The sequence below is a fragment of the Topomyia yanbarensis genome, unplaced genomic scaffold (genome assembly GCF_030247195.1).
Source record: "Topomyia yanbarensis strain Yona2022 unplaced genomic scaffold, ASM3024719v1 HiC_scaffold_187, whole genome shotgun sequence".
NCBI classification, from domain to species: domain Eukaryota; kingdom Metazoa; phylum Arthropoda; class Insecta; order Diptera; family Culicidae; genus Topomyia; species Topomyia yanbarensis.
The window spans coordinates 1-25720 of NW_026683368.1; the positions used below are offsets into that span (position 1 = coordinate 1).

A 25720-nucleotide genomic window follows, 5' to 3' on the forward strand; every position below is an offset into this window, starting at 1 on the left:
ATCAATCAAATCAATCAAATCAATCAAATCAATCAAATCAATCAAATCAATCAAATCAATCAAATCAATCAAATCAATCAAATCAATCAAATCAATCAAATCAATCAAATCAATCAAATCAATCAAATCAATCAAATCAATCAAATCAATCAAATCAATCAAATCAATCAAATCAATCAAATCAATCAAATCAATCAAATCAATCAAATCAATCAAATCAATCAAATCAATCAAATCAATCAAATCAATCAAATCAATCAAATCAATCAAATCAATCAAATCAATCAAATCAATCAAATCAATCAAATCAATCAAATCAATCAAATCAATCAAATCAATCAAATCAATCAAATCAATCAAATCAATCAAATCAATCAAATCAATCAAATCAATCAAATCAATCAAATCAATCAAATCAATCAAATCAATCAAATCAATCAAATCAATCAAATCAATCAAATCAATCAAATCAATCAAATCAATCAAATCAATCAAATCAATCAAATCAATCAAATCAATCAAATCAATCAAATCAATCAAATCAATCAAATCAATCAAATCAATCAAATCAATCAAATCAATCAAATCAATCAAATCAATCAAATCAATCAAATCAATCAAATCAATCAAATCAATCAAATCAATCAAATCAATCAAATCAATCAAATCAATCAAATCAATCAAATCAATCAAATCAATCAAATCAATCAAATCAATCAAATCAATCAAATCAATCAAATCAATCAAATCAATCAAATCAATCAAATCAATCAAATCAATCAAATCAATCAAATCAATCAAATCAATCAAATCAATCAAATCAATCAAATCAATCAAATCAATCAAATCAATCAAATCAATCAAATCAATCAAATCAATCAAATCAATCAAATCAATCAAATCAATCAAATCAATCAAATCAATCAAATCAATCAAATCAATCAAATCAATCAAATCAATCAAATCAATCAAATCAATCAAATCAATCAAATCAATCAAATCAATCAAATCAATCAAATCAATCAAATCAATCAAATCAATCAAATCAATCAAATCAATCAAATCAATCAAATCAATCAAATCAATCAAATCAATCAAATCAATCAAATCAATCAAATCAATCAAATCAATCAAATCAATCAAATCAATCAAATCAATCAAATCAATCAAATCAATCAAATCAATCAAATCAATCAAATCAATCAAATCAATCAAATCAATCAAATCAATCAAATCAATCAAATCAATCAAATCAATCAAATCAATCAAATCAATCAAATCAATCAAATCAATCAAATCAATCAAATCAATCAAATCAATCAAATCAATCAAATCAATCAAATCAATCAAATCAATCAAATCAATCAAATCAATCAAATCAATCAAATCAATCAAATCAATCAAATCAATCAAATCAATCAAATCAATCAAATCAATCAAATCAATCAAATCAATCAAATCAATCAAATCAATCAAATCAATCAAATCAATCAAATCAATCAAATCAATCAAATCAATCAAATCAATCAAATCAATCAAATCAATCAAATCAATCAAATCAATCAAATCAATCAAATCAATCAAATCAATCAAATCAATCAAATCAATCAAATCAATCAAATCAATCAAATCAATCAAATCAATCAAATCAATCAAATCAATCAAATCAATCAAATCAATCAAATCAATCAAATCAATCAAATCAATCAAATCAATCAAATCAATCAAATCAATCAAATCAATCAAATCAATCAAATCAATCAAATCAATCAAATCAATCAAATCAATCAAATCAATCAAATCAATCAAATCAATCAAATCAATCAAATCAATCAAATCAATCAAATCAATCAAATCAATCAAATCAATCAAATCAATCAAATCAATCAAATCAATCAAATCAATCAAATCAATCAAATCAATCAAATCAATCAAATCAATCAAATCAATCAAATCAATCAAATCAATCAAATCAATCAAATCAATCAAATCAATCAAATCAATCAAATCAATCAAATCAATCAAATCAATCAAATCAATCAAATCAATCAAATCAATCAAATCAATCAAATCAATCAAATCAATCAAATCAATCAAATCAATCAAATCAATCAAATCAATCAAATCAATCAAATCAATCAAATCAATCAAATCAATCAAATCAATCAAATCAATCAAATCAATCAAATCAATCAAATCAATCAAATCAATCAAATCAATCAAATCAATCAAATCAATCAAATCAATCAAATCAATCAAATCAATCAAATCAATCAAATCAATCAAATCAATCAAATCAATCAAATCAATCAAATCAATCAAATCAATCAAATCAATCAAATCAATCAAATCAATCAAATCAATCAAATCAATCAAATCAATCAAATCAATCAAATCAATCAAATCAATCAAATCAATCAAATCAATCAAATCAATCAAATCAATCAAATCAATCAAATCAATCAAATCAATCAAATCAATCAAATCAATCAAATCAATCAAATCAATCAAATCAATCAAATCAATCAAATCAATCAAATCAATCAAATCAATCAAATCAATCAAATCAATCAAATCAATCAAATCAATCAAATCAATCAAATCAATCAAATCAATCAAATCAATCAAATCAATCAAATCAATCAAATCAATCAAATCAATCAAATCAATCAAATCAATCAAATCAATCAAATCAATCAAATCAATCAAATCAATCAAATCAATCAAATCAATCAAATCAATCAAATCAATCAAATCAATCAAATCAATCAAATCAATCAAATCAATCAAATCAATCAAATCAATCAAATCAATCAAATCAATCAAATCAATCAAATCAATCAAATCAATCAAATCAATCAAATCAATCAAATCAATCAAATCAATCAAATCAATCAAATCAATCAAATCAATCAAATCAATCAAATCAATCAAATCAATCAAATCAATCAAATCAATCAAATCAATCAAATCAATCAAATCAATCAAATCAATCAAATCAATCAAATCAATCAAATCAATCAAATCAATCAAATCAATCAAATCAATCAAATCAATCAAATCAATCAAATCAATCAAATCAATCAAATCAATCAAATCAATCAAATCAATCAAATCAATCAAATCAATCAAATCAATCAAATCAATCAAATCAATCAAATCAATCAAATCAATCAAATCAATCAAATCAATCAAATCAATCAAATCAATCAAATCAATCAAATCAATCAAATCAATCAAATCAATCAAATCAATCAAATCAATCAAATCAATCAAATCAATCAAATCAATCAAATCAATCAAATCAATCAAATCAATCAAATCAATCAAATCAATCAAATCAATCAAATCAATCAAATCAATCAAATCAATCAAATCAATCAAATCAATCAAATCAATCAAATCAATCAAATCAATCAAATCAATCAAATCAATCAAATCAATCAAATCAATCAAATCAATCAAATCAATCAAATCAATCAAATCAATCAAATCAATCAAATCAATCAAATCAATCAAATCAATCAAATCAATCAAATCAATCAAATCAATCAAATCAATCAAATCAATCAAATCAATCAAATCAATCAAATCAATCAAATCAATCAAATCAATCAAATCAATCAAATCAATCAAATCAATCAAATCAATCAAATCAATCAAATCAATCAAATCAATCAAATCAATCAAATCAATCAAATCAATCAAATCAATCAAATCAATCAAATCAATCAAATCAATCAAATCAATCAAATCAATCAAATCAATCAAATCAATCAAATCAATCAAATCAATCAAATCAATCAAATCAATCAAATCAATCAAATCAATCAAATCAATCAAATCAATCAAATCAATCAAATCAATCAAATCAATCAAATCAATCAAATCAATCAAATCAATCAAATCAATCAAATCAATCAAATCAATCAAATCAATCAAATCAATCAAATCAATCAAATCAATCAAATCAATCAAATCAATCAAATCAATCAAATCAATCAAATCAATCAAATCAATCAAATCAATCAAATCAATCAAATCAATCAAATCAATCAAATCAATCAAATCAATCAAATCAATCAAATCAATCAAATCAATCAAATCAATCAAATCAATCAAATCAATCAAATCAATCAAATCAATCAAATCAATCAAATCAATCAAATCAATCAAATCAATCAAATCAATCAAATCAATCAAATCAATCAAATCAATCAAATCAATCAAATCAATCAAATCAATCAAATCAATCAAATCAATCAAATCAATCAAATCAATCAAATCAATCAAATCAATCAAATCAATCAAATCAATCAAATCAATCAAATCAATCAAATCAATCAAATCAATCAAATCAATCAAATCAATCAAATCAATCAAATCAATCAAATCAATCAAATCAATCAAATCAATCAAATCAATCAAATCAATCAAATCAATCAAATCAATCAAATCAATCAAATCAATCAAATCAATCAAATCAATCAAATCAATCAAATCAATCAAATCAATCAAATCAATCAAATCAATCAAATCAATCAAATCAATCAAATCAATCAAATCAATCAAATCAATCAAATCAATCAAATCAATCAAATCAATCAAATCAATCAAATCAATCAAATCAATCAAATCAATCAAATCAATCAAATCAATCAAATCAATCAAATCAATCAAATCAATCAAATCAATCAAATCAATCAAATCAATCAAATCAATCAAATCAATCAAATCAATCAAATCAATCAAATCAATCAAATCAATCAAATCAATCAAATCAATCAAATCAATCAAATCAATCAAATCAATCAAATCAATCAAATCAATCAAATCAATCAAATCAATCAAATCAATCAAATCAATCAAATCAATCAAATCAATCAAATCAATCAAATCAATCAAATCAATCAAATCAATCAAATCAATCAAATCAATCAAATCAATCAAATCAATCAAATCAATCAAATCAATCAAATCAATCAAATCAATCAAATCAATCAAATCAATCAAATCAATCAAATCAATCAAATCAATCAAATCAATCAAATCAATCAAATCAATCAAATCAATCAAATCAATCAAATCAATCAAATCAATCAAATCAATCAAATCAATCAAATCAATCAAATCAATCAAATCAATCAAATCAATCAAATCAATCAAATCAATCAAATCAATCAAATCAATCAAATCAATCAAATCAATCAAATCAATCAAATCAATCAAATCAATCAAATCAATCAAATCAATCAAATCAATCAAATCAATCAAATCAATCAAATCAATCAAATCAATCAAATCAATCAAATCAATCAAATCAATCAAATCAATCAAATCAATCAAATCAATCAAATCAATCAAATCAATCAAATCAATCAAATCAATCAAATCAATCAAATCAATCAAATCAATCAAATCAATCAAATCAATCAAATCAATCAAATCAATCAAATCAATCAAATCAATCAAATCAATCAAATCAATCAAATCAATCAAATCAATCAAATCAATCAAATCAATCAAATCAATCAAATCAATCAAATCAATCAAATCAATCAAATCAATCAAATCAATCAAATCAATCAAATCAATCAAATCAATCAAATCAATCAAATCAATCAAATCAATCAAATCAATCAAATCAATCAAATCAATCAAATCAATCAAATCAATCAAATCAATCAAATCAATCAAATCAATCAAATCAATCAAATCAATCAAATCAATCAAATCAATCAAATCAATCAAATCAATCAAATCAATCAAATCAATCAAATCAATCAAATCAATCAAATCAATCAAATCAATCAAATCAATCAAATCAATCAAATCAATCAAATCAATCAAATCAATCAAATCAATCAAATCAATCAAATCAATCAAATCAATCAAATCAATCAAATCAATCAAATCAATCAAATCAATCAAATCAATCAAATCAATCAAATCAATCAAATCAATCAAATCAATCAAATCAATCAAATCAATCAAATCAATCAAATCAATCAAATCAATCAAATCAATCAAATCAATCAAATCAATCAAATCAATCAAATCAATCAAATCAATCAAATCAATCAAATCAATCAAATCAATCAAATCAATCAAATCAATCAAATCAATCAAATCAATCAAATCAATCAAATCAATCAAATCAATCAAATCAATCAAATCAATCAAATCAATCAAATCAATCAAATCAATCAAATCAATCAAATCAATCAAATCAATCAAATCAATCAAATCAATCAAATCAATCAAATCAATCAAATCAATCAAATCAATCAAATCAATCAAATCAATCAAATCAATCAAATCAATCAAATCAATCAAATCAATCAAATCAATCAAATCAATCAAATCAATCAAATCAATCAAATCAATCAAATCAATCAAATCAATCAAATCAATCAAATCAATCAAATCAATCAAATCAATCAAATCAATCAAATCAATCAAATCAATCAAATCAATCAAATCAATCAAATCAATCAAATCAATCAAATCAATCAAATCAATCAAATCAATCAAATCAATCAAATCAATCAAATCAATCAAATCAATCAAATCAATCAAATCAATCAAATCAATCAAATCAATCAAATCAATCAAATCAATCAAATCAATCAAATCAATCAAATCAATCAAATCAATCAAATCAATCAAATCAATCAAATCAATCAAATCAATCAAATCAATCAAATCAATCAAATCAATCAAATCAATCAAATCAATCAAATCAATCAAATCAATCAAATCAATCAAATCAATCAAATCAATCAAATCAATCAAATCAATCAAATCAATCAAATCAATCAAATCAATCAAATCAATCAAATCAATCAAATCAATCAAATCAATCAAATCAATCAAATCAATCAAATCAATCAAATCAATCAAATCAATCAAATCAATCAAATCAATCAAATCAATCAAATCAATCAAATCAATCAAATCAATCAAATCAATCAAATCAATCAAATCAATCAAATCAATCAAATCAATCAAATCAATCAAATCAATCAAATCAATCAAATCAATCAAATCAATCAAATCAATCAAATCAATCAAATCAATCAAATCAATCAAATCAATCAAATCAATCAAATCAATCAAATCAATCAAATCAATCAAATCAATCAAATCAATCAAATCAATCAAATCAATCAAATCAATCAAATCAATCAAATCAATCAAATCAATCAAATCAATCAAATCAATCAAATCAATCAAATCAATCAAATCAATCAAATCAATCAAATCAATCAAATCAATCAAATCAATCAAATCAATCAAATCAATCAAATCAATCAAATCAATCAAATCAATCAAATCAATCAAATCAATCAAATCAATCAAATCAATCAAATCAATCAAATCAATCAAATCAATCAAATCAATCAAATCAATCAAATCAATCAAATCAATCAAATCAATCAAATCAATCAAATCAATCAAATCAATCAAATCAATCAAATCAATCAAATCAATCAAATCAATCAAATCAATCAAATCAATCAAATCAATCAAATCAATCAAATCAATCAAATCAATCAAATCAATCAAATCAATCAAATCAATCAAATCAATCAAATCAATCAAATCAATCAAATCAATCAAATCAATCAAATCAATCAAATCAATCAAATCAATCAAATCAATCAAATCAATCAAATCAATCAAATCAATCAAATCAATCAAATCAATCAAATCAATCAAATCAATCAAATCAATCAAATCAATCAAATCAATCAAATCAATCAAATCAATCAAATCAATCAAATCAATCAAATCAATCAAATCAATCAAATCAATCAAATCAATCAAATCAATCAAATCAATCAAATCAATCAAATCAATCAAATCAATCAAATCAATCAAATCAATCAAATCAATCAAATCAATCAAATCAATCAAATCAATCAAATCAATCAAATCAATCAAATCAATCAAATCAATCAAATCAATCAAATCAATCAAATCAATCAAATCAATCAAATCAATCAAATCAATCAAATCAATCAAATCAATCAAATCAATCAAATCAATCAAATCAATCAAATCAATCAAATCAATCAAATCAATCAAATCAATCAAATCAATCAAATCAATCAAATCAATCAAATCAATCAAATCAATCAAATCAATCAAATCAATCAAATCAATCAAATCAATCAAATCAATCAAATCAATCAAATCAATCAAATCAATCAAATCAATCAAATCAATCAAATCAATCAAATCAATCAAATCAATCAAATCAATCAAATCAATCAAATCAATCAAATCAATCAAATCAATCAAATCAATCAAATCAATCAAATCAATCAAATCAATCAAATCAATCAAATCAATCAAATCAATCAAATCAATCAAATCAATCAAATCAATCAAATCAATCAAATCAATCAAATCAATCAAATCAATCAAATCAATCAAATCAATCAAATCAATCAAATCAATCAAATCAATCAAATCAATCAAATCAATCAAATCAATCAAATCAATCAAATCAATCAAATCAATCAAATCAATCAAATCAATCAAATCAATCAAATCAATCAAATCAATCAAATCAATCAAATCAATCAAATCAATCAAATCAATCAAATCAATCAAATCAATCAAATCAATCAAATCAATCAAATCAATCAAATCAATCAAATCAATCAAATCAATCAAATCAATCAAATCAATCAAATCAATCAAATCAATCAAATCAATCAAATCAATCAAATCAATCAAATCAATCAAATCAATCAAATCAATCAAATCAATCAAATCAATCAAATCAATCAAATCAATCAAATCAATCAAATCAATCAAATCAATCAAATCAATCAAATCAATCAAATCAATCAAATCAATCAAATCAATCAAATCAATCAAATCAATCAAATCAATCAAATCAATCAAATCAATCAAATCAATCAAATCAATCAAATCAATCAAATCAATCAAATCAATCAAATCAATCAAATCAATCAAATCAATCAAATCAATCAAATCAATCAAATCAATCAAATCAATCAAATCAATCAAATCAATCAAATCAATCAAATCAATCAAATCAATCAAATCAATCAAATCAATCAAATCAATCAAATCAATCAAATCAATCAAATCAATCAAATCAATCAAATCAATCAAATCAATCAAATCAATCAAATCAATCAAATCAATCAAATCAATCAAATCAATCAAATCAATCAAATCAATCAAATCAATCAAATCAATCAAATCAATCAAATCAATCAAATCAATCAAATCAATCAAATCAATCAAATCAATCAAATCAATCAAATCAATCAAATCAATCAAATCAATCAAATCAATCAAATCAATCAAATCAATCAAATCAATCAAATCAATCAAATCAATCAAATCAATCAAATCAATCAAATCAATCAAATCAATCAAATCAATCAAATCAATCAAATCAATCAAATCAATCAAATCAATCAAATCAATCAAATCAATCAAATCAATCAAATCAATCAAATCAATCAAATCAATCAAATCAATCAAATCAATCAAATCAATCAAATCAATCAAATCAATCAAATCAATCAAATCAATCAAATCAATCAAATCAATCAAATCAATCAAATCAATCAAATCAATCAAATCAATCAAATCAATCAAATCAATCAAATCAATCAAATCAATCAAATCAATCAAATCAATCAAATCAATCAAATCAATCAAATCAATCAAATCAATCAAATCAATCAAATCAATCAAATCAATCAAATCAATCAAATCAATCAAATCAATCAAATCAATCAAATCAATCAAATCAATCAAATCAATCAAATCAATCAAATCAATCAAATCAATCAAATCAATCAAATCAATCAAATCAATCAAATCAATCAAATCAATCAAATCAATCAAATCAATCAAATCAATCAAATCAATCAAATCAATCAAATCAATCAAATCAATCAAATCAATCAAATCAATCAAATCAATCAAATCAATCAAATCAATCAAATCAATCAAATCAATCAAATCAATCAAATCAATCAAATCAATCAAATCAATCAAATCAATCAAATCAATCAAATCAATCAAATCAATCAAATCAATCAAATCAATCAAATCAATCAAATCAATCAAATCAATCAAATCAATCAAATCAATCAAATCAATCAAATCAATCAAATCAATCAAATCAATCAAATCAATCAAATCAATCAAATCAATCAAATCAATCAAATCAATCAAATCAATCAAATCAATCAAATCAATCAAATCAATCAAATCAATCAAATCAATCAAATCAATCAAATCAATCAAATCAATCAAATCAATCAAATCAATCAAATCAATCAAATCAATCAAATCAATCAAATCAATCAAATCAATCAAATCAATCAAATCAATCAAATCAATCAAATCAATCAAATCAATCAAATCAATCAAATCAATCAAATCAATCAAATCAATCAAATCAATCAAATCAATCAAATCAATCAAATCAATCAAATCAATCAAATCAATCAAATCAATCAAATCAATCAAATCAATCAAATCAATCAAATCAATCAAATCAATCAAATCAATCAAATCAATCAAATCAATCAAATCAATCAAATCAATCAAATCAATCAAATCAATCAAATCAATCAAATCAATCAAATCAATCAAATCAATCAAATCAATCAAATCAATCAAATCAATCAAATCAATCAAATCAATCAAATCAATCAAATCAATCAAATCAATCAAATCAATCAAATCAATCAAATCAATCAAATCAATCAAATCAATCAAATCAATCAAATCAATCAAATCAATCAAATCAATCAAATCAATCAAATCAATCAAATCAATCAAATCAATCAAATCAATCAAATCAATCAAATCAATCAAATCAATCAAATCAATCAAATCAATCAAATCAATCAAATCAATCAAATCAATCAAATCAATCAAATCAATCAAATCAATCAAATCAATCGAAATCAATCGAAATCAATCAAATCACATGAATAAAATAAATCAAATGAATCAAATGAATCAAATGAATCAAATGAATCAAATGAATCAAATGAATCAAATGAATCAAATGAATCAAATGAATCAAATGAATCAAATGAATCAAATGAATCAAATGAATCAAATGAATCAAATGAATCAATTGAATCAAATCAATCAAATGAATCAAATGAATCAAATGAATCAAATGAATCAAATGAATCAAATGAATCAAATGAATCAAATGAATCAATTGAATCAAATCAATCAAATGAATCAAATGAATCAAATGAATCAAATGAATCAAATGAATCAAATGAATCAAATGAATCAAATGAATCAAATGAATCAAATGAATCAAATGAATCAAATGAATCAAATGAATCAAATGAATCAAATCAATCAAATTAATCACATGAATCAAATAAATCAAATTAATCAAATGAATCAAATGAATCAAATTGATTTAATTCATGCAGTGAATACAACGAATCAAATTAATGAAATGGATCAAATGAATAAAAAAATGGATGAACAAAAGGAATAAAGTAAAAAATAAATGAAATGCATAAATAAAACAAACGAATCAAATAAACAAAATGAGCTGAAGTGATAAAATGAATAAAAAGAAGAAAATTAGCAGAATTAAATGCATTGATTAAAATGAAAAATTGAACAATGGTAAAAGGTTATAAAGAAATAAATTGAATCAAATAAATTATCTGGATGAAATGATAAAAACTGAAGAAGTAGTCAGATTATTAAAATGAAGAAACTGAACAAAATGAATAAACTGGAAAAAATGAATAAAATGCATACAATGAAAACAATGAATAAAATAAGTTAAATGAATGATATGAGTAAAATGCACGAAAAGAATAAACTGATCAGAGTGAATCCAAAGAATGAAACGAATAAAATAAGTAAAATGAACGCAGATGAACAAAACGAATAAAAAGATGCGGAATGAAATAATTAATTAAAATGAAATGTTCATATATTTGAAGCTAAAAACATTTTTGAATAAAGAAAATGAATAAACTGGATTGTACGAATTTGAGAACCATTGCATCAAAAAGTTTTGAAATGTTTTTGAAAATCCCATCTTCTGAGAAAAGGCTAATAAATATGGACTTTCTAGGGCTTCCATCTTTTTTTGGTTTTATTCTTTTTGTTTCATGCTTCTTCACTTGACGGCGTCGTTTTAAGATTATCTGGTGTTTCTACTTTATTGTTGGACCTTAATTAGTTATCAGGAACCTGGAACGTTCAATTTGCTTTGGAATTCAAAGTTTACTTTTTGGTCACATATTCCCGAAAAAAAGATTTATGTACAGAATAGAATTTACTGGTGGAGTATTTTAACGCGTAATTGAATATAGTAAAGTGAGACAAGGTCACATGTACTTTCAAGTCCCTTGAACAGAGAACGACAGGGAGAATGCGATTCGTGAAGGAGACAGGTAGGTATTTCAAAGTTTTTATTTGCATTGAAGTAAATAGTGTGAAATGTCTAGGCTATGTCGATAGCATAAAAGCCGTGCATTCAGTTGATTGCAATGCAGTCTATTTCCATTCATCCTTCATCCATATTCGTATTGTTTCGTTCGGAATTCTCGTGCAGGAAATATGTATAATTAAGTCCTATACAGACCAATACTGTGAAAAATAAATGGTTCAAACTACTCAGTATATCCAGACATGGACGACGATAAGTTAGAAGACACATTGTAGTTGCATCCCCCATTGAGAGTGGGTACTTTGGGAGACTTCTTTTCCTGGATCTAATTTGTGGATATTTTTGGTCTTTGATCCGTTATTTTCCATGAAAGTTCGTACCAATACAACGAATGTGAATTTTCAATAATATCATTATAAAAAAGTTGTTCTTAGTTTTCACATGACATATTTGGCCGTTCAGGCAAGAGCCCTTTTGTCTCTTGCTGTATGCAGAAGCCGTCTCCACTCCACTCGGTCCATTGCTGCTTGTCGCCAGCCTCGCAGTCTTCGAAGGGTCCGTAGGTCGTCCTCTATCTGGCCGATCCACCGTGCTCGCTGTGCGCCCCGTCTTCTTGTTCCTGTAGGGTCGCCCTCAAGAACCATCTTCACCGGGTCGTCGTCTGACATTCTCACGACGTGTACAGCCCACCGCATACGTTCTATTTTTGCGGTATGTGCGATGGATGGTTCTTCCAGCACCTGATACAACTCATGGTTCATTCGCCTGCGCCAAGTTCCGTCTTCCATCAGCACGCCACCATAGATGGTACGCAACACCTTTCGTTCCAAAACTCCAAGGGCGCGTTGGTCCTCCACGACCATAGTCCAGGTCTCGTGGCCGTAGAGGACCACCGATCTAATCAGCGTCTTGAAGATAATCAACTTCATGCGGCGGCGAATTTTGTTCGACCGGAGCGTCCTCCGGAGTCCACAGTAGGCACGATTTCCCGCCAAGATCCGTCTCTGAATTTCACTGCTGTTATCATTGTCGTCGGTTATCAGTGAGCCCAAATACATGAATTCGTCGACCATCTCGATTTCGTCACCGTCAATCCGAACTCGGGTGGGACGTTCACATTGTCGTCTCTAGAGCCTCTTCCTCTCATGTATTTTGTCTTCGAAACATTGATGGCAAGTCCAATCCTGCTGGCTTCAGCTTTCAGTCTTTTAGCATATATTTCATTCAAAATTCAATAGAGATACGAATAGTTTAAATATCGCACGTGGAATGTCTCTTTTGAAAATTTTCATCGTCAAACTTTCATATTACCCAGTTAAGCCAAATATTTTTCTGATATAGCAATGAATTTCCTTAATTATAATGTAGATACAGGCTTTGAATACAATTGAATTAAAGTTGAGTTGATGTAGCAGTAGACAAAAATAGTTTTGTTTTCTCAAACCTTCGCAATTACAATTAATAAATATTTCAGATTAGCAGATTATCACACAACTTAGAAATGGATACAGAAATAGCTAGATAGATGCGATAGAAGAGAGACGGAGAGAGAGAGAGAGAGAGAGAGAGAGAGAGAGAGAGAGAGAGAGAGTTATGGGGGGGGGGGGGGGCGTGTGAGGAATGGCAAATGAAGGTTAATGCAGTGACATTATTTTTATAGGTATATTATTATGATATATTTATTTCTTACATTCATATCTTAAATAATGTAAGTAGTGATTTTTGCGCCATAACCAGTATAACCTAAATCTTGCAAAAGAGCTAAATTTTCGCCCATATCTCAGAAAGTAAACAACATATCGAAAATCTAAGATAATAGTGTCAAATGGCATCGTTAGGCCTTTCATTTGAAACTAATTTTATTAAGATCGGTTCAGCCATTGCTGAGATAATTACATGATATTTTGTACATACATTCATACACACATACACACACATACAGACATTGTCTCAATTTGTCGAGCTGAGTCGATTTGTATATGAGACTCGGCCCTCCGGGCCTCGGAAAAAGTTTTCAAAGTTTGAGCGAATCCTATACATTTCTTTTGTAAGAAATGTAAAAATTGAACAATGGTAACAGGTTATAAATTAATATAAAGAAATAAATTGAATCAAATGAATTATTTGGATGAAATGATTAAAATTGAAAAAGTAGTCATAAAGTATCCACCGCTTTGTAGGATGATCGAGAGGAAGGCAAGTAGCTAATGTTGTACACTGTGTTAACTCATACCGTCGTCAGCCGCCAGAAACATAGTTTGCCTTATTCCGCATGTTCCCTGTGGTGCTAAATCAATTCGTATTAGGAAATCGGTTAGTCGTTGCGTTTATTTGATTTGTTTTTGTATTCGCCATGGAGCGGTGTAAACTGTAAGGGTTGCGTTTGATCCCTTCCAATTAGCGTACATTCAGTATTATTCTGGAGATATGCATATAGTATGACATAGCATATGAACTAGATAGATTTGATTTCTTTATTCCAATGTGTAGTAGGAGGATGACCGCGATTAATTATATCCGTATTTATCATTAATTAGTACTATTTTCCGTACTAAGCGGTGTCTAAATGCACAATAGTGTAGATGCTTTTTTTTAACTCGTTTATTCGATACTGCTTATAGCGGTAGCTTAACGGAGCCGTGGGTCTTTTATATATTTACAATGTGTAAAACATATAAATTAAAAAAAATATTATTGATTGTCCGTCGGATCTCGTGTACGCAACATTCAATTGCGCCTTTCACTTACGGGCAGCCAGCGAAAACCTGTTGTGTTTGTTATTAGTGAACCGTACAGCTTTAGTACGTGGAAAGTCAATAAGTCCTCACGTTTGCGCGGATTTGAAGTTTGAGCGAAATCTACACATTTCTTTTAAAAGAAATCTAAAACGATGTATACTTTTCCCTTGACTTGCGCGAGCAGCTTAAATGTACTGTACAATTGGTGCCTATTTGGTGTTAGGTTTGCATTTAGCGTCTAACTAGCTCTAAATTAGATAGTTACTAACTTGCTTACGAGGTGAATTCGAAGCATCAAAATCCAATTTCAAAAATCTTTGGTTATTGAATTCGTCGGATCTCAAATTTAGGTTTTGTACAACCAAGTCGAACTCAAAAATATCAAATGACCAATAGTACATCCAACATAAGCATAAATAAACGTTGAAAGTTTCATCAAAATCGGTGCACATCAATACGAGCAATGACACGTTTGTGAAAAACTGGCTCCTAATGTAAATTCTGCCGTGTTTATTTGCGACTGTTTGATTACTCACAAAACAAGGAACTACACAATCGTAATAGACCACAGCAGAATGCATACCTTCTACTACTATAAACAAAATTCGCCTAATTAACTAATTCGATCATATGGGACTAGGAACCGGTTCAGTTCATGCAGTAAGCATGTCACATACGAACCTTTCTCAAATTAATTAAATGAATCAAATTGATTTAATTCATCCAGTGAATACAATGAATCAAATTAATGAAATGGATCAAATGAATAAAAAGAATAGATGAACAAAATGAATAAAGTAAAAAATAAATGAAATGCATAAATAAAACAAACGAATCAAATAAACAAAATGAGCTGAAGTGATAAAATGAATAAAAAGAAGAAAATGAGCAGAATTAAATGAAAAATTGAACAATGGTAAAAGGTTATAAATTAATATAAAGAAATAAATTGAATCAAATGAATTATTTCGATGAAATGATTAAAACTGAAAAAGTAGTCTGATTATTAAAATGAAGAAACTGAACAAAATGAATAAACTGGAAAAAATGAATAAAATGCATACAACGAAAACAATGCAAAAATAAGTTAAATGAATGATATGAGTAAAATGCACAAAAAGTTGGACAATATTGTATTGTTCGAAAGTTATTTGCAAAAAACCTGTTGTGTTTTGACAAAATCGCCCATATCTCAGAAAGTAAACAACATATCGAAAATCTAAAATAATAGTGTCAAATGGCATCGTTAGGCCTTTCATTTGAAACTAATGTCATTAAGATCGGTTCAGCCATTGCTGAGATAATTACATGACATTTTGTACATACATACATACACACATACACACACACATACAGACATTGTCTCAATTTGTCGAGCTGAGTCGATTGGTATATGAGACTCGGCCCTCCGGGCCTCGGAAAAAGCTTTCAAAGTTTGAGCGAATCCTATACATTTCTTTTGTAAGAAATGTAAAAATTCAACAATGGTAAAAGGTTATAAATTAATATAAAGAAATAAATTGAATCAAATGAATTATTTGGATGAAATGATTAAAATTGAAAAAGTAGTCATAAAGTATCCACCGCTTTGTAGGATGATCGAGAGGAAGGCAAGTAGCTAATGTTGTACACTGTGTTAACTCGTTCCGTCGTCAGCCGCCAGAAACATAGTTTGCCTTATTCCGCATGTTCGCATGGCGCTAAATCAATTCGTATTAGGAAATCGGTTAGTCGTTGCGTTTATTTGATTTGTTTTTGCATTCGCCATGGAGCGGTGTAAACTGTAAGAGTTGCGTTTGATCCCTTCCAATTAGCGTACATTCAGTATTATTAATTCATTACAAACACTGATAGCTAGAAAAGCGATTAATTGCTTTGCTGAACTATTTCTGGAGATATGCATATAGTATGACATAGCATATGAACTAGATAGATTTGATTTCTTTATTCCAATGTGTAGTAGGAGGATGACCGCGATTAATTATATCCGTATTTATCATTAATTAGTACTATTTTCCGTACTAAGCGGTGTCTAAATGCACAATAGTGTAGATGCTTTTTTTAACTCGTTTATTCGATACTGCTTATAGCGGTAGCTTAACGGAGCCGTGGGTCTTTTATATATTTACAATGTGTAAAACATATAAATTAAAAAAAATATTATTGATTGTCCGTCGGATCTCGTGTATGCAACATTCAATTGCGCCTTTCACTTACGGGCAGCCAGCGAAAACCTGTTGTCTTTGTCATTAGTGAACCGTACAGCTTTAGTACGTGGAAAGTCAATGAGTCCTCACGTTTGAGCGGATTTGAAGTTTGAGCGAAATCTACACATTTCTTTTAAAAGAAATCTAAAACGATGTATACTTTTCCCTTGACTTGCGCGAGCAGCTTAAATGTACTGTACAATTGGTGCCTATTTGGTGTTAGGTTTGTATTTAGCGTCTAACTAGCTCTAAATTAGATAGTTACTAACTTGCTTACGAGGTGAATTCGAAACATCAAAATCCAATTTCAAAAATCTTTTGTTATTGAATTCGTGGGATCTCAAATTTAGGTTTTGTACAACCAAGTCGAACTCAAAAATATCAAATGACCAATAGTACATCCAACATAAGCATAAATAAACGTTGAAAGTTTCATCAAAATCGGTGCACATCAATACGAGCAGTGACACGTTTGTGAAAAACTGGCTCCTAATGTAAATTCTGCCGTGTTTATTTGCGACTGTTTGATTACTCACAAAACAAGGAACTACACAATCGTAATAGACCACAGCAGAATGCATACCTTCTACTACTATAAACAAAATTCGCCTAATTAACTTATTCGATCATATGGGACTAGGAACCGGTTCAGTTCATACAGTAAGCATGTCACATACGAACCTTTCTCAAATTAATTAAATGAATCAAATTGATTTAATTCATCCAGTGAATACAATGAATCAAATTAATGAAATGGATCAAATGAATAAAAAGAATGGATGAACAAAATGAATAAAGTAAAAAATAAATGAAATGCATAAATAGAACAAACGAATCAAATAAACAAAATGAGCTGAAGTGATAAAATGAATAAAAAGAAGAAAATGAGCAGAATTAAATGCATTGATTTAAATGAAAAATTGAACAATGGTAAAAGGTTATAAATTAATATAAAGAAATAAATTGAATCAAATGAATTATTTGGATGAAATGATTAAAACTGAAGATTATTAAAATGAAGAAACTGAACAAAATGAATAAACTGGAAAAAATGAATAAAATGCATACAACGAAAACAATGAAAAAAATTATTTAAATGAATGATATGAGTAAAATGCACAAAAAGAATAAACTGATCAGAGTGAATGCAAAGAATGAAACGAATAAAATAAGTAAAATGAACGCAATGAACAAAACGAATAAAAAAATGCTGAATGAAATAATTAATTAAAATGAAATGGTCATTGTAAAATTTAGTAATTTCTCCCGATTCCGAACTTTTAACTTCAATTCGCGAACCGGCCTTCGACCTTGAAGGTGGACTGTATAATTTTCCGTTTGGTTGGATTTCGGATCTCAACCGATAAAGCTTACCCGCTTGATGTGCTTGTTGATATAAAACTAAACTTTATTCCTAAATTGTCCCCCTTTTTATTGCTGTTGTGTGGTTGTGGTAGTGTTAATTTTGATTGTAGTTTTTAGTACATTTCATTTTTCATAGCATGTAGGTATATAAATCTAGTGTGTAGTATATAAGTATAGTTTAAGTGTTAGGTACAGGATCCTAGGGTTACCCGTAGATTTAAGTTCAAAAATATTTTTAATTATATTTAGGGTTAAGAAGAAATTCAATAAATTCATTTTATTTCTGTTGACGATTTAACATCCTGGCCGCCAAAATGAATTATTTTTCCTCGTGAGATGAAATGGGTGTGATAGATCTGGACTGGGTTAGATCACTCGGGCTAACTTCCACTGGTAGTAGGCACAATTTGTTCACTGCTCTCTGGGTGATTCCGTTGTTGGTTTTTACAGATGCCAAACGAACCAGTCCATCTTCGCCTGGGTGAACGTCAACGACTCTGCCGATCGCCCACCGCTGTGGGGGAAGATTCTCATCTCGTAGCAGCACTATTGCATTCTTCGCGAGATTTGATGTTTCTTCCGTCCAACGATAACGATTCTGCAACGTGTTGAGATATTCGTGGTGCCAGCGTCGCCAAAAGTGCTGACTGAGATTTTGAACACGTTGCCATCGAGAAAGGCGGCTTTCGGGAATTCCGCTGAGATCTGGTTCGGGTATTGCGTTTAATGGCTTACCTACCAGAAAATGTCCCGGCGTCAATGGTTGTAAATCCTGAGGGTCCTCTGACATGGGAGTTATTGGACGAGAGTTGAGTGCCGCTTCTACCTGAATGAGAGCGGTCGTAAATTCGGTTTCGGTGAGCATTGCATTTCCCATGATGCGACGAAGATGCAGCTTCATCGATTTGACCGCCGCCTCCCATATTCCTCCTAATGATGGAGAGCGGGGTGCAATGAAGAGAAAGTGAATGCCATTATCGATGCCTTCGTTAGTTACGGCATCCCGATGGCGTTGTGTCAGGAAGAGTTTACGTAGCTCGCTTAATTCTCGTTGGGCTCCAACAAAATTGCGACCGTTATCGCAGTAGATGGTGCTGGGTTTTCCACGTCTGCCTGTGAAGCGTCGTAGACTGGCGATGAATCCGTCAGTCGTCATATCCGGAACTAGGTCTAGGTGGACCGCCTTGACTGCAAGGCACACATATACCGCAACGTACCCCTTTACAGGGTCTGCCTTCCGATTAGGTGGTTTCAGGAATACAGGTCCGGCGAAATCCACTCCCACATTTTCAAAGGGAAAGGATTTGTTTACTCGGACCGGTGGTAGATCGCCCATCAACTGTTCCAACGATCTGGGGCGAGCACGGGTGCAAGTGATACAGTCGTGTACAATTGAACGGACGCATTCCCGGCCCCTAAGTGGCCAGAACCTTTGACGAATTGTTGACAGCAGCAAATTAGGGCCTCCATGCATGGTTTTCTCGTGATAACGTCTCGCAATTAACGTGGTGAGGTGATGTTTTGCCGGAAGCACGATGGGATGTTTTTCGTCGATGGCGAGAGCGGAATGATGCAACCGGCCACCAACTCGAATAAGGCCATCAACTAGTTGCGGTTTCAGAAATCTCAGCTTAGATTTCGGGTGTAACTTTTGGTTCCGCTCCAATTGCCTCCTATCTAGAGCAAAGTGTTCTTCTTGGACACGACGAACGAGAGTGATTAACGCGCGGTCAATTTCCGCGGAGGATAACGAACCGATCACACGGACGCTTGCTTCGCAACGGGTATTCTCGCGGAAACGGTGCCACCACGCGCAGGTGCGAATCAACCGGTTCAGGTGTGAGTAACGATTGATTATATCTTCTGGTTGCGTAGTTGCTACTAATGAAACAACCTTCCTAAGTTCAGGAACTTCACCGCATTCTTTTCTCGAGACTGGATTTTTCGGCCAAGCGATATCCAAAGCATTCACCCATCTGGGTCCATGCCACCACAAAGAACAGTTTAACAGATGATGTAGACTCATGCCTCTAGACAAAAGATCAGCAGGGTTGTCCTCCGACGGCACGTGATTCCAAGTAGCAGAAGCAGTATGTTCTTGGATCTCGGCCACTCTGTTCGCCACGAAAGTTTTCCAGTTTGAAGCAGGTGCCGATATCTAACTCAGAACGACGGTGGAATCCGTCCACAGGTAGGTTGGTATGGAGATGCCTGTACTAGCGGTGACTTGGACGAGAAGATGTGTGAGAAGAAGCGCAGCGGAGAGTTCCAATCGTGGGATTGACTTGCTATCAACTGGAGCCACTCGGGATTTTGCTGTAAGCAGTTGTACAGAACATTGTCCGGAAGCGTTGATCGACCTCAAGTAAAGGCATGCGCCATATGCCTGCTCTGACGCGTCACTGAATCCATGGATCTGCAGATCATGATGCGGGAACAATATTGCGGCTCGTGGTACTCGAAGATTTTCCAAGCACGGTATATCTAGCTGGTAATTGTTCCATTCCTGTGCGTACTGTGACGGCAATGGTGCGTCCCAATCGAGTTGATGTTTCCACAGAGACTGCATTATAATTTTTGCACGAACTATGCTTGGTCCTACTAACCCAAGAGGGTCAAAAAGACTGCTCATCTGTGACAGCACAGTCCGTTTGGTGAGCTGTTGATTTCCTTTCCACTTTGGTGGTTTGAATGAAAGCGTATCTGCGGCTGGCTCCCAACGTAATCCGAGAGCGGTAATAGAAGAATCTCGATCTAATTCCAACAGTGTGCGGGTTTCGCGAAGATTTTCTGGAACTATATTCAAAACTTCTTGAGAATTTGCCGACCATTGTCGAAGAGGAAAACCGCCGGCGTTGAGTAGACCAATCATCTGCTTACAAATTCGTTGAAGCTCTAACGTGTCGTTTGCTCCGGTGAGAAGATTATCAACGTAGAAATCCTTCTTAGCTATGCGAGCAGCCACTGGAAATTTCATTTTCTCGTCCTCAGCCAGTTGTAACAGGACACGTGTAGCTAGGAAGGGCGAATTGTTTAACCCGTAGGTAACCGTCTGCAGCTGGTACAATTTCAGGGAGTCCCGGGGATCCCCTCGCCAAAGGATGCGTTGTAACGGTTGATCGGATGGATGCACCAGCACCTGTCTAAACATTTTTTCAATGTCTGCTGAAACAACGTATCTGTGAATGCGAAACCGTAGCACGAGCGCCACGAGAGTGTCCTGTATAGTGGGCCCAGGTAGCAACGTATCGTTTAGCGCCAATCCGGAACGTGATTTACAAGACGCATCGAATACTGTTCTCAGTTTTGTAGTACTACTGTCAAGTTTAAGTACTCCATGATGTGGTAGTATAAACTGTGGACGTACCTCAAGTTCTTGAGGGCTTACCTCACGCATGTGGCCCAAGGATATATACTGATCGATGAAATCTTTGTACATGGCCATCCTTTCTAGATCTTGTTGCAATGAACGTTCCAATGAGAGAAATCGTCGAGTGGCCTGGTATTTGTTGTCGCCTAGCAGTATAATCAATTCTTCGCGTTCCGGTAGTTTTACCATATAACGGCTTTCAGGCGTTCGCGAAGTATTAGCAATACAATGTTCTTCACAAATTCGATCGGTGGGCGACCATCCCTTCGAGTCCCGAACTGTTTCTAGTTCCCAAAACTTACGAAGAAGTTCTTCAAGGCGTACAGTACTGCTTGAAAAACAGGATCGTGGATCTGTGTGATCGTGATCTGATATCACGCAAGCGCCGGAGACAAACCATCCAAGTGCCGAATTCTGCAGTATCGGTAGTTGCTCACCCAATTGAATACGACCATACCGTAGCGTGTTGAAAAAATACTCAGCACCCAAAATGATGTCGATTTGCTTTGACAAATGGAATGTAGGATCGGCTAACTGTACTGCTTCAGGGATATGCCATCCTCGTATATTAATGGTAGATGATGGCAGAGTGATGGCAAGGTGCGGCAGAATCAAAAGTCTGGGTTCAATTGTAAATGGAGAAACTCTGGACGACACCTTGGCGGTGACGAATTGCGTTGCTTTCGTAGTTGTCTGGCCGATACCGCTGACCAGAATGGGAGATGGTGCACTTGAACAAGGAAGCTTCAGTTTTTGACAAAGTGCGCGGGTTATAAAATGACTCTGCGATCCTGAGTCCAACAAGCATCTAGCTGTGATTCTGCGTCCTCCAATGTCCTCAACTTCTACTAGCGCAGTAGGAAGAATTACGGTGTTCTGTTGATTTTCCTTATCGCATGCTACCGTGGCGTAGTGAAAATTCCCCGGCAAACTAAACGGTTGCATTGTGGCGGGGTTTCTGGTGGCCTTTGGTGGTTGTGTAGAATGAAATTGAGCAGACGATGGTTGCAGTGCAGCAGTTGAAGTATGAGTGCTTTCGACAGCAGTCGGTTGAGCTACAAGGGTTACTGTTCCATTAGGCTGGGGAGCAGAAGGGGTCTGCTGTGTAAACTGTGCTCCGTGGAGAAGTGAGTGATGTTTACGCGGACATCGATTGCATGATTTCCACGGACAATTTTTAGCAAAGTGGTCGACATGACGGAGGCAATTGAGACACAGCTTCTTGAATCTGACGACTTCCAATCGCTGTTGGTCTGACAATCTTTGAAATTGCGGACATTGATAGAGAGAATGATCCTGATTACACTGTTCACATTTTCTCGTGCTCTGGGGACCTAGCTTAGTGGACGAACAGCTAATATGAGCGCCAAACTTAACTGGTGGCTTAGGCTTGGGTTCGCGCTCCCGTCCAGCAAGGGAAGAGGGTCCAACTGATTGAAGAACCCTTGCATAATTTTGCAGAAAGTTTACCATCGAGATGTAAGATGGCATGGTATCATCACAATCCTCAAAAATAGGGTCAGCCGTCCCTCCAAGCACGGCGGCTACGTTGTCTGAATCGAGGCGAGCGCAGTAGTTTTCCCATTCACGCAACGTGTGGGAATCCAAACGAATTGACAACTGGTAGACCAACATAGAACTCCAGGCATCCGTACCTTCTCCCAAACGTCTTAAAACGGAAATATGCTGTTCGAATTTGTCCACCAGCCCTAAAAGTTCATCGGCTGTCTCCCTTTTCATAGCAGGAGTATCGAACAAGGCCTTTATGTGACATCGAACTAACTGACGCTTGTTCTCATAACGCAATTTCAATGCACGCCACGCATCGTTGTATCCTTCATCACAAACCGAAATGGCCTCAATGATTCTCGCAGCCTCACCGTGAACTAGTCCCTTCAAATATTGAAACTTATCGATGTTAGCTACCTCCTCACGATTGCCTATAGCGGACTCGAAAGCATCCCGGAACACACACCAATCTTCCAATTTGCCAGTGAAACGGGGAAGGTTCAGTTCAGGGTAACGAATGTGGCTGAGCTGACGAACGTGAACGGTGTGAGCACTTTGGGCATGGTTGTCCTTGATTTGTTTTGTATAAAATGCTCGAAGGGCGCAGTATTTATTTTCAAACTCAGCACGTTCCTCTCTATAGCACCCACCATGCATCTCTAAAACACACACTACACGTCGATATTCCTTAGCAATTTCTTCCAGTCTTTCCGCCCACGTGTCTATCAACTCAGTATTTTTTCCATTCTTGTAATCCTTTGCACTTTGCATCAACTGTGCTAAGGTCTCCAGCAAATGCTCCTTATTCTTTTTTAAAAACTCCTCTTCATGCTCACTGCTCACTGACTCGTCCTTCAGCATGTTCAGCGATTTCCGTGGCACTACGCGAACCGATTCGAGTCGTACGATTTCTCCTTCCCGGGCCAACTCGCGGGTTGACTCTACCGTCCCGATAGCGACGATCCGAATTTTACGACGGGTGTGATCCTTCCCGGGTCACTACGCGGAATGGCACTACCGAACCGACGCGATTGTCGTATGTAAGGAATATATAGATCGAATTCCCTTACTCAGCACTGGTTACCTTCAGTGTTTCTCAGGGTGGCCGATGATAGCAGTCCTTACAGCCTCCCGGCGAAATAAATGAAACACGTGCAGGTGATAATCAGTTTGCTGTTCACTCAGCGAAAGTCAATGCCGACATTGGCGTCGTCAGCAATTATATCATAAGAACAATGCGAAGTACCACACAATCACTTTTATTCCTCCTTTACTTTCGACAATCCAAAGTTTATCACAATGCGGTGATAGTTGACCAACAATGGCTTTGTTCACGGTCAACTGGGAAGCACATACGAGAACGGGTATTACAATGCGGTCTATCGCAACCACGCGGTTTCTATTGATCGACACGCGGTATTGTGGGCACTATGTTCGTCGTTTAGCGATCAAATTCGTGATCTTGGAGGATCCGCAGGTTATTCACTTTTTTCACCCTTTGAGCAGTGGATGGCGAAACGTATCGCACCACGTTCACGGTACACGTGATTAATTCGATTAGCACAATTTACGATAAACCGGCGGCGATTATCACTGTCAGTACTAGTCCTCGAGATCCGGCTCGAAGGACCATGTAAAATTTAGTAATTTCTCCCGATTCCGAACTTTTAACTTCAATTCGCGAACCGGCCTTCGACCTTGAAGGTGGACTGTATAATTTTCCGTTTGGTTGGATTTCGGATCTCAACCGATAAAGCTTACCCGCTTGATGTGCTTGTTGATATAAAACTAAACTTTATTCCTAAATTGTCCCCCTTTTTATTGCTGTTGTGTGGTTGTGGTAGTGTTAATTTTGATTGTAGTTTTTAGTACATTTCATTTTTCATAGCATGTAGGTATATAAATCTAGTGTGTAGTATATAAGTATAGTTTAAGTGTTAGGTACAGGATCCTAGGGTTACCCGTAGATTTAAGTTCAAAAATATTTTTAATTATATTTAGGGTTAAGAAGAAATTCAATAAATTCATTTTATTTCTGTTGACGATTTAACAGTCATATATTTGAAGCTAAAAACATTTTTGAATA

General features: G+C 32.0%; 2 protein-coding genes across 2 annotated transcripts; both read right to left on the reverse strand.

Moving 5' to 3' along the window:
• Positions 1 to 19074: 19074 nt before the first annotated feature.
• On the reverse strand, positions 19075 to 20781 carry LOC131694888 (uncharacterized). The gene has a single exon (XM_058983406.1). The coding sequence runs from the start codon at positions 20779 to 20781 to the stop codon at positions 19075 to 19077; it is 1707 nt and encodes a 568-aa protein (XP_058839389.1).
• A 132-nt stretch (positions 20782 to 20913) lies between these two features.
• LOC131694887 (uncharacterized) lies at positions 20914 to 24495 on the reverse strand. The gene has a single exon (XM_058983403.1). The coding sequence runs from the start codon at positions 24493 to 24495 to the stop codon at positions 20914 to 20916; it is 3582 nt and encodes a 1193-aa protein (XP_058839386.1).
• Positions 24496 to 25720: the final 1225 nt, after the last annotated feature.

Excerpts from the sequence above, each read along its gene's own strand:
- LOC131694888 (XM_058983406.1), bottom strand. The coding sequence starts at position 20,781 with ATGAGTCTACATCATCTGTTAAACTGTTCTTTGTGGTGGCATGGACCC.
- LOC131694887 (XM_058983403.1), bottom strand. The coding sequence starts at position 24,495 with ATGCTGAAGGACGAGTCAGTGAGCAGTGAGCATGAAGAGGAGTTTTTA.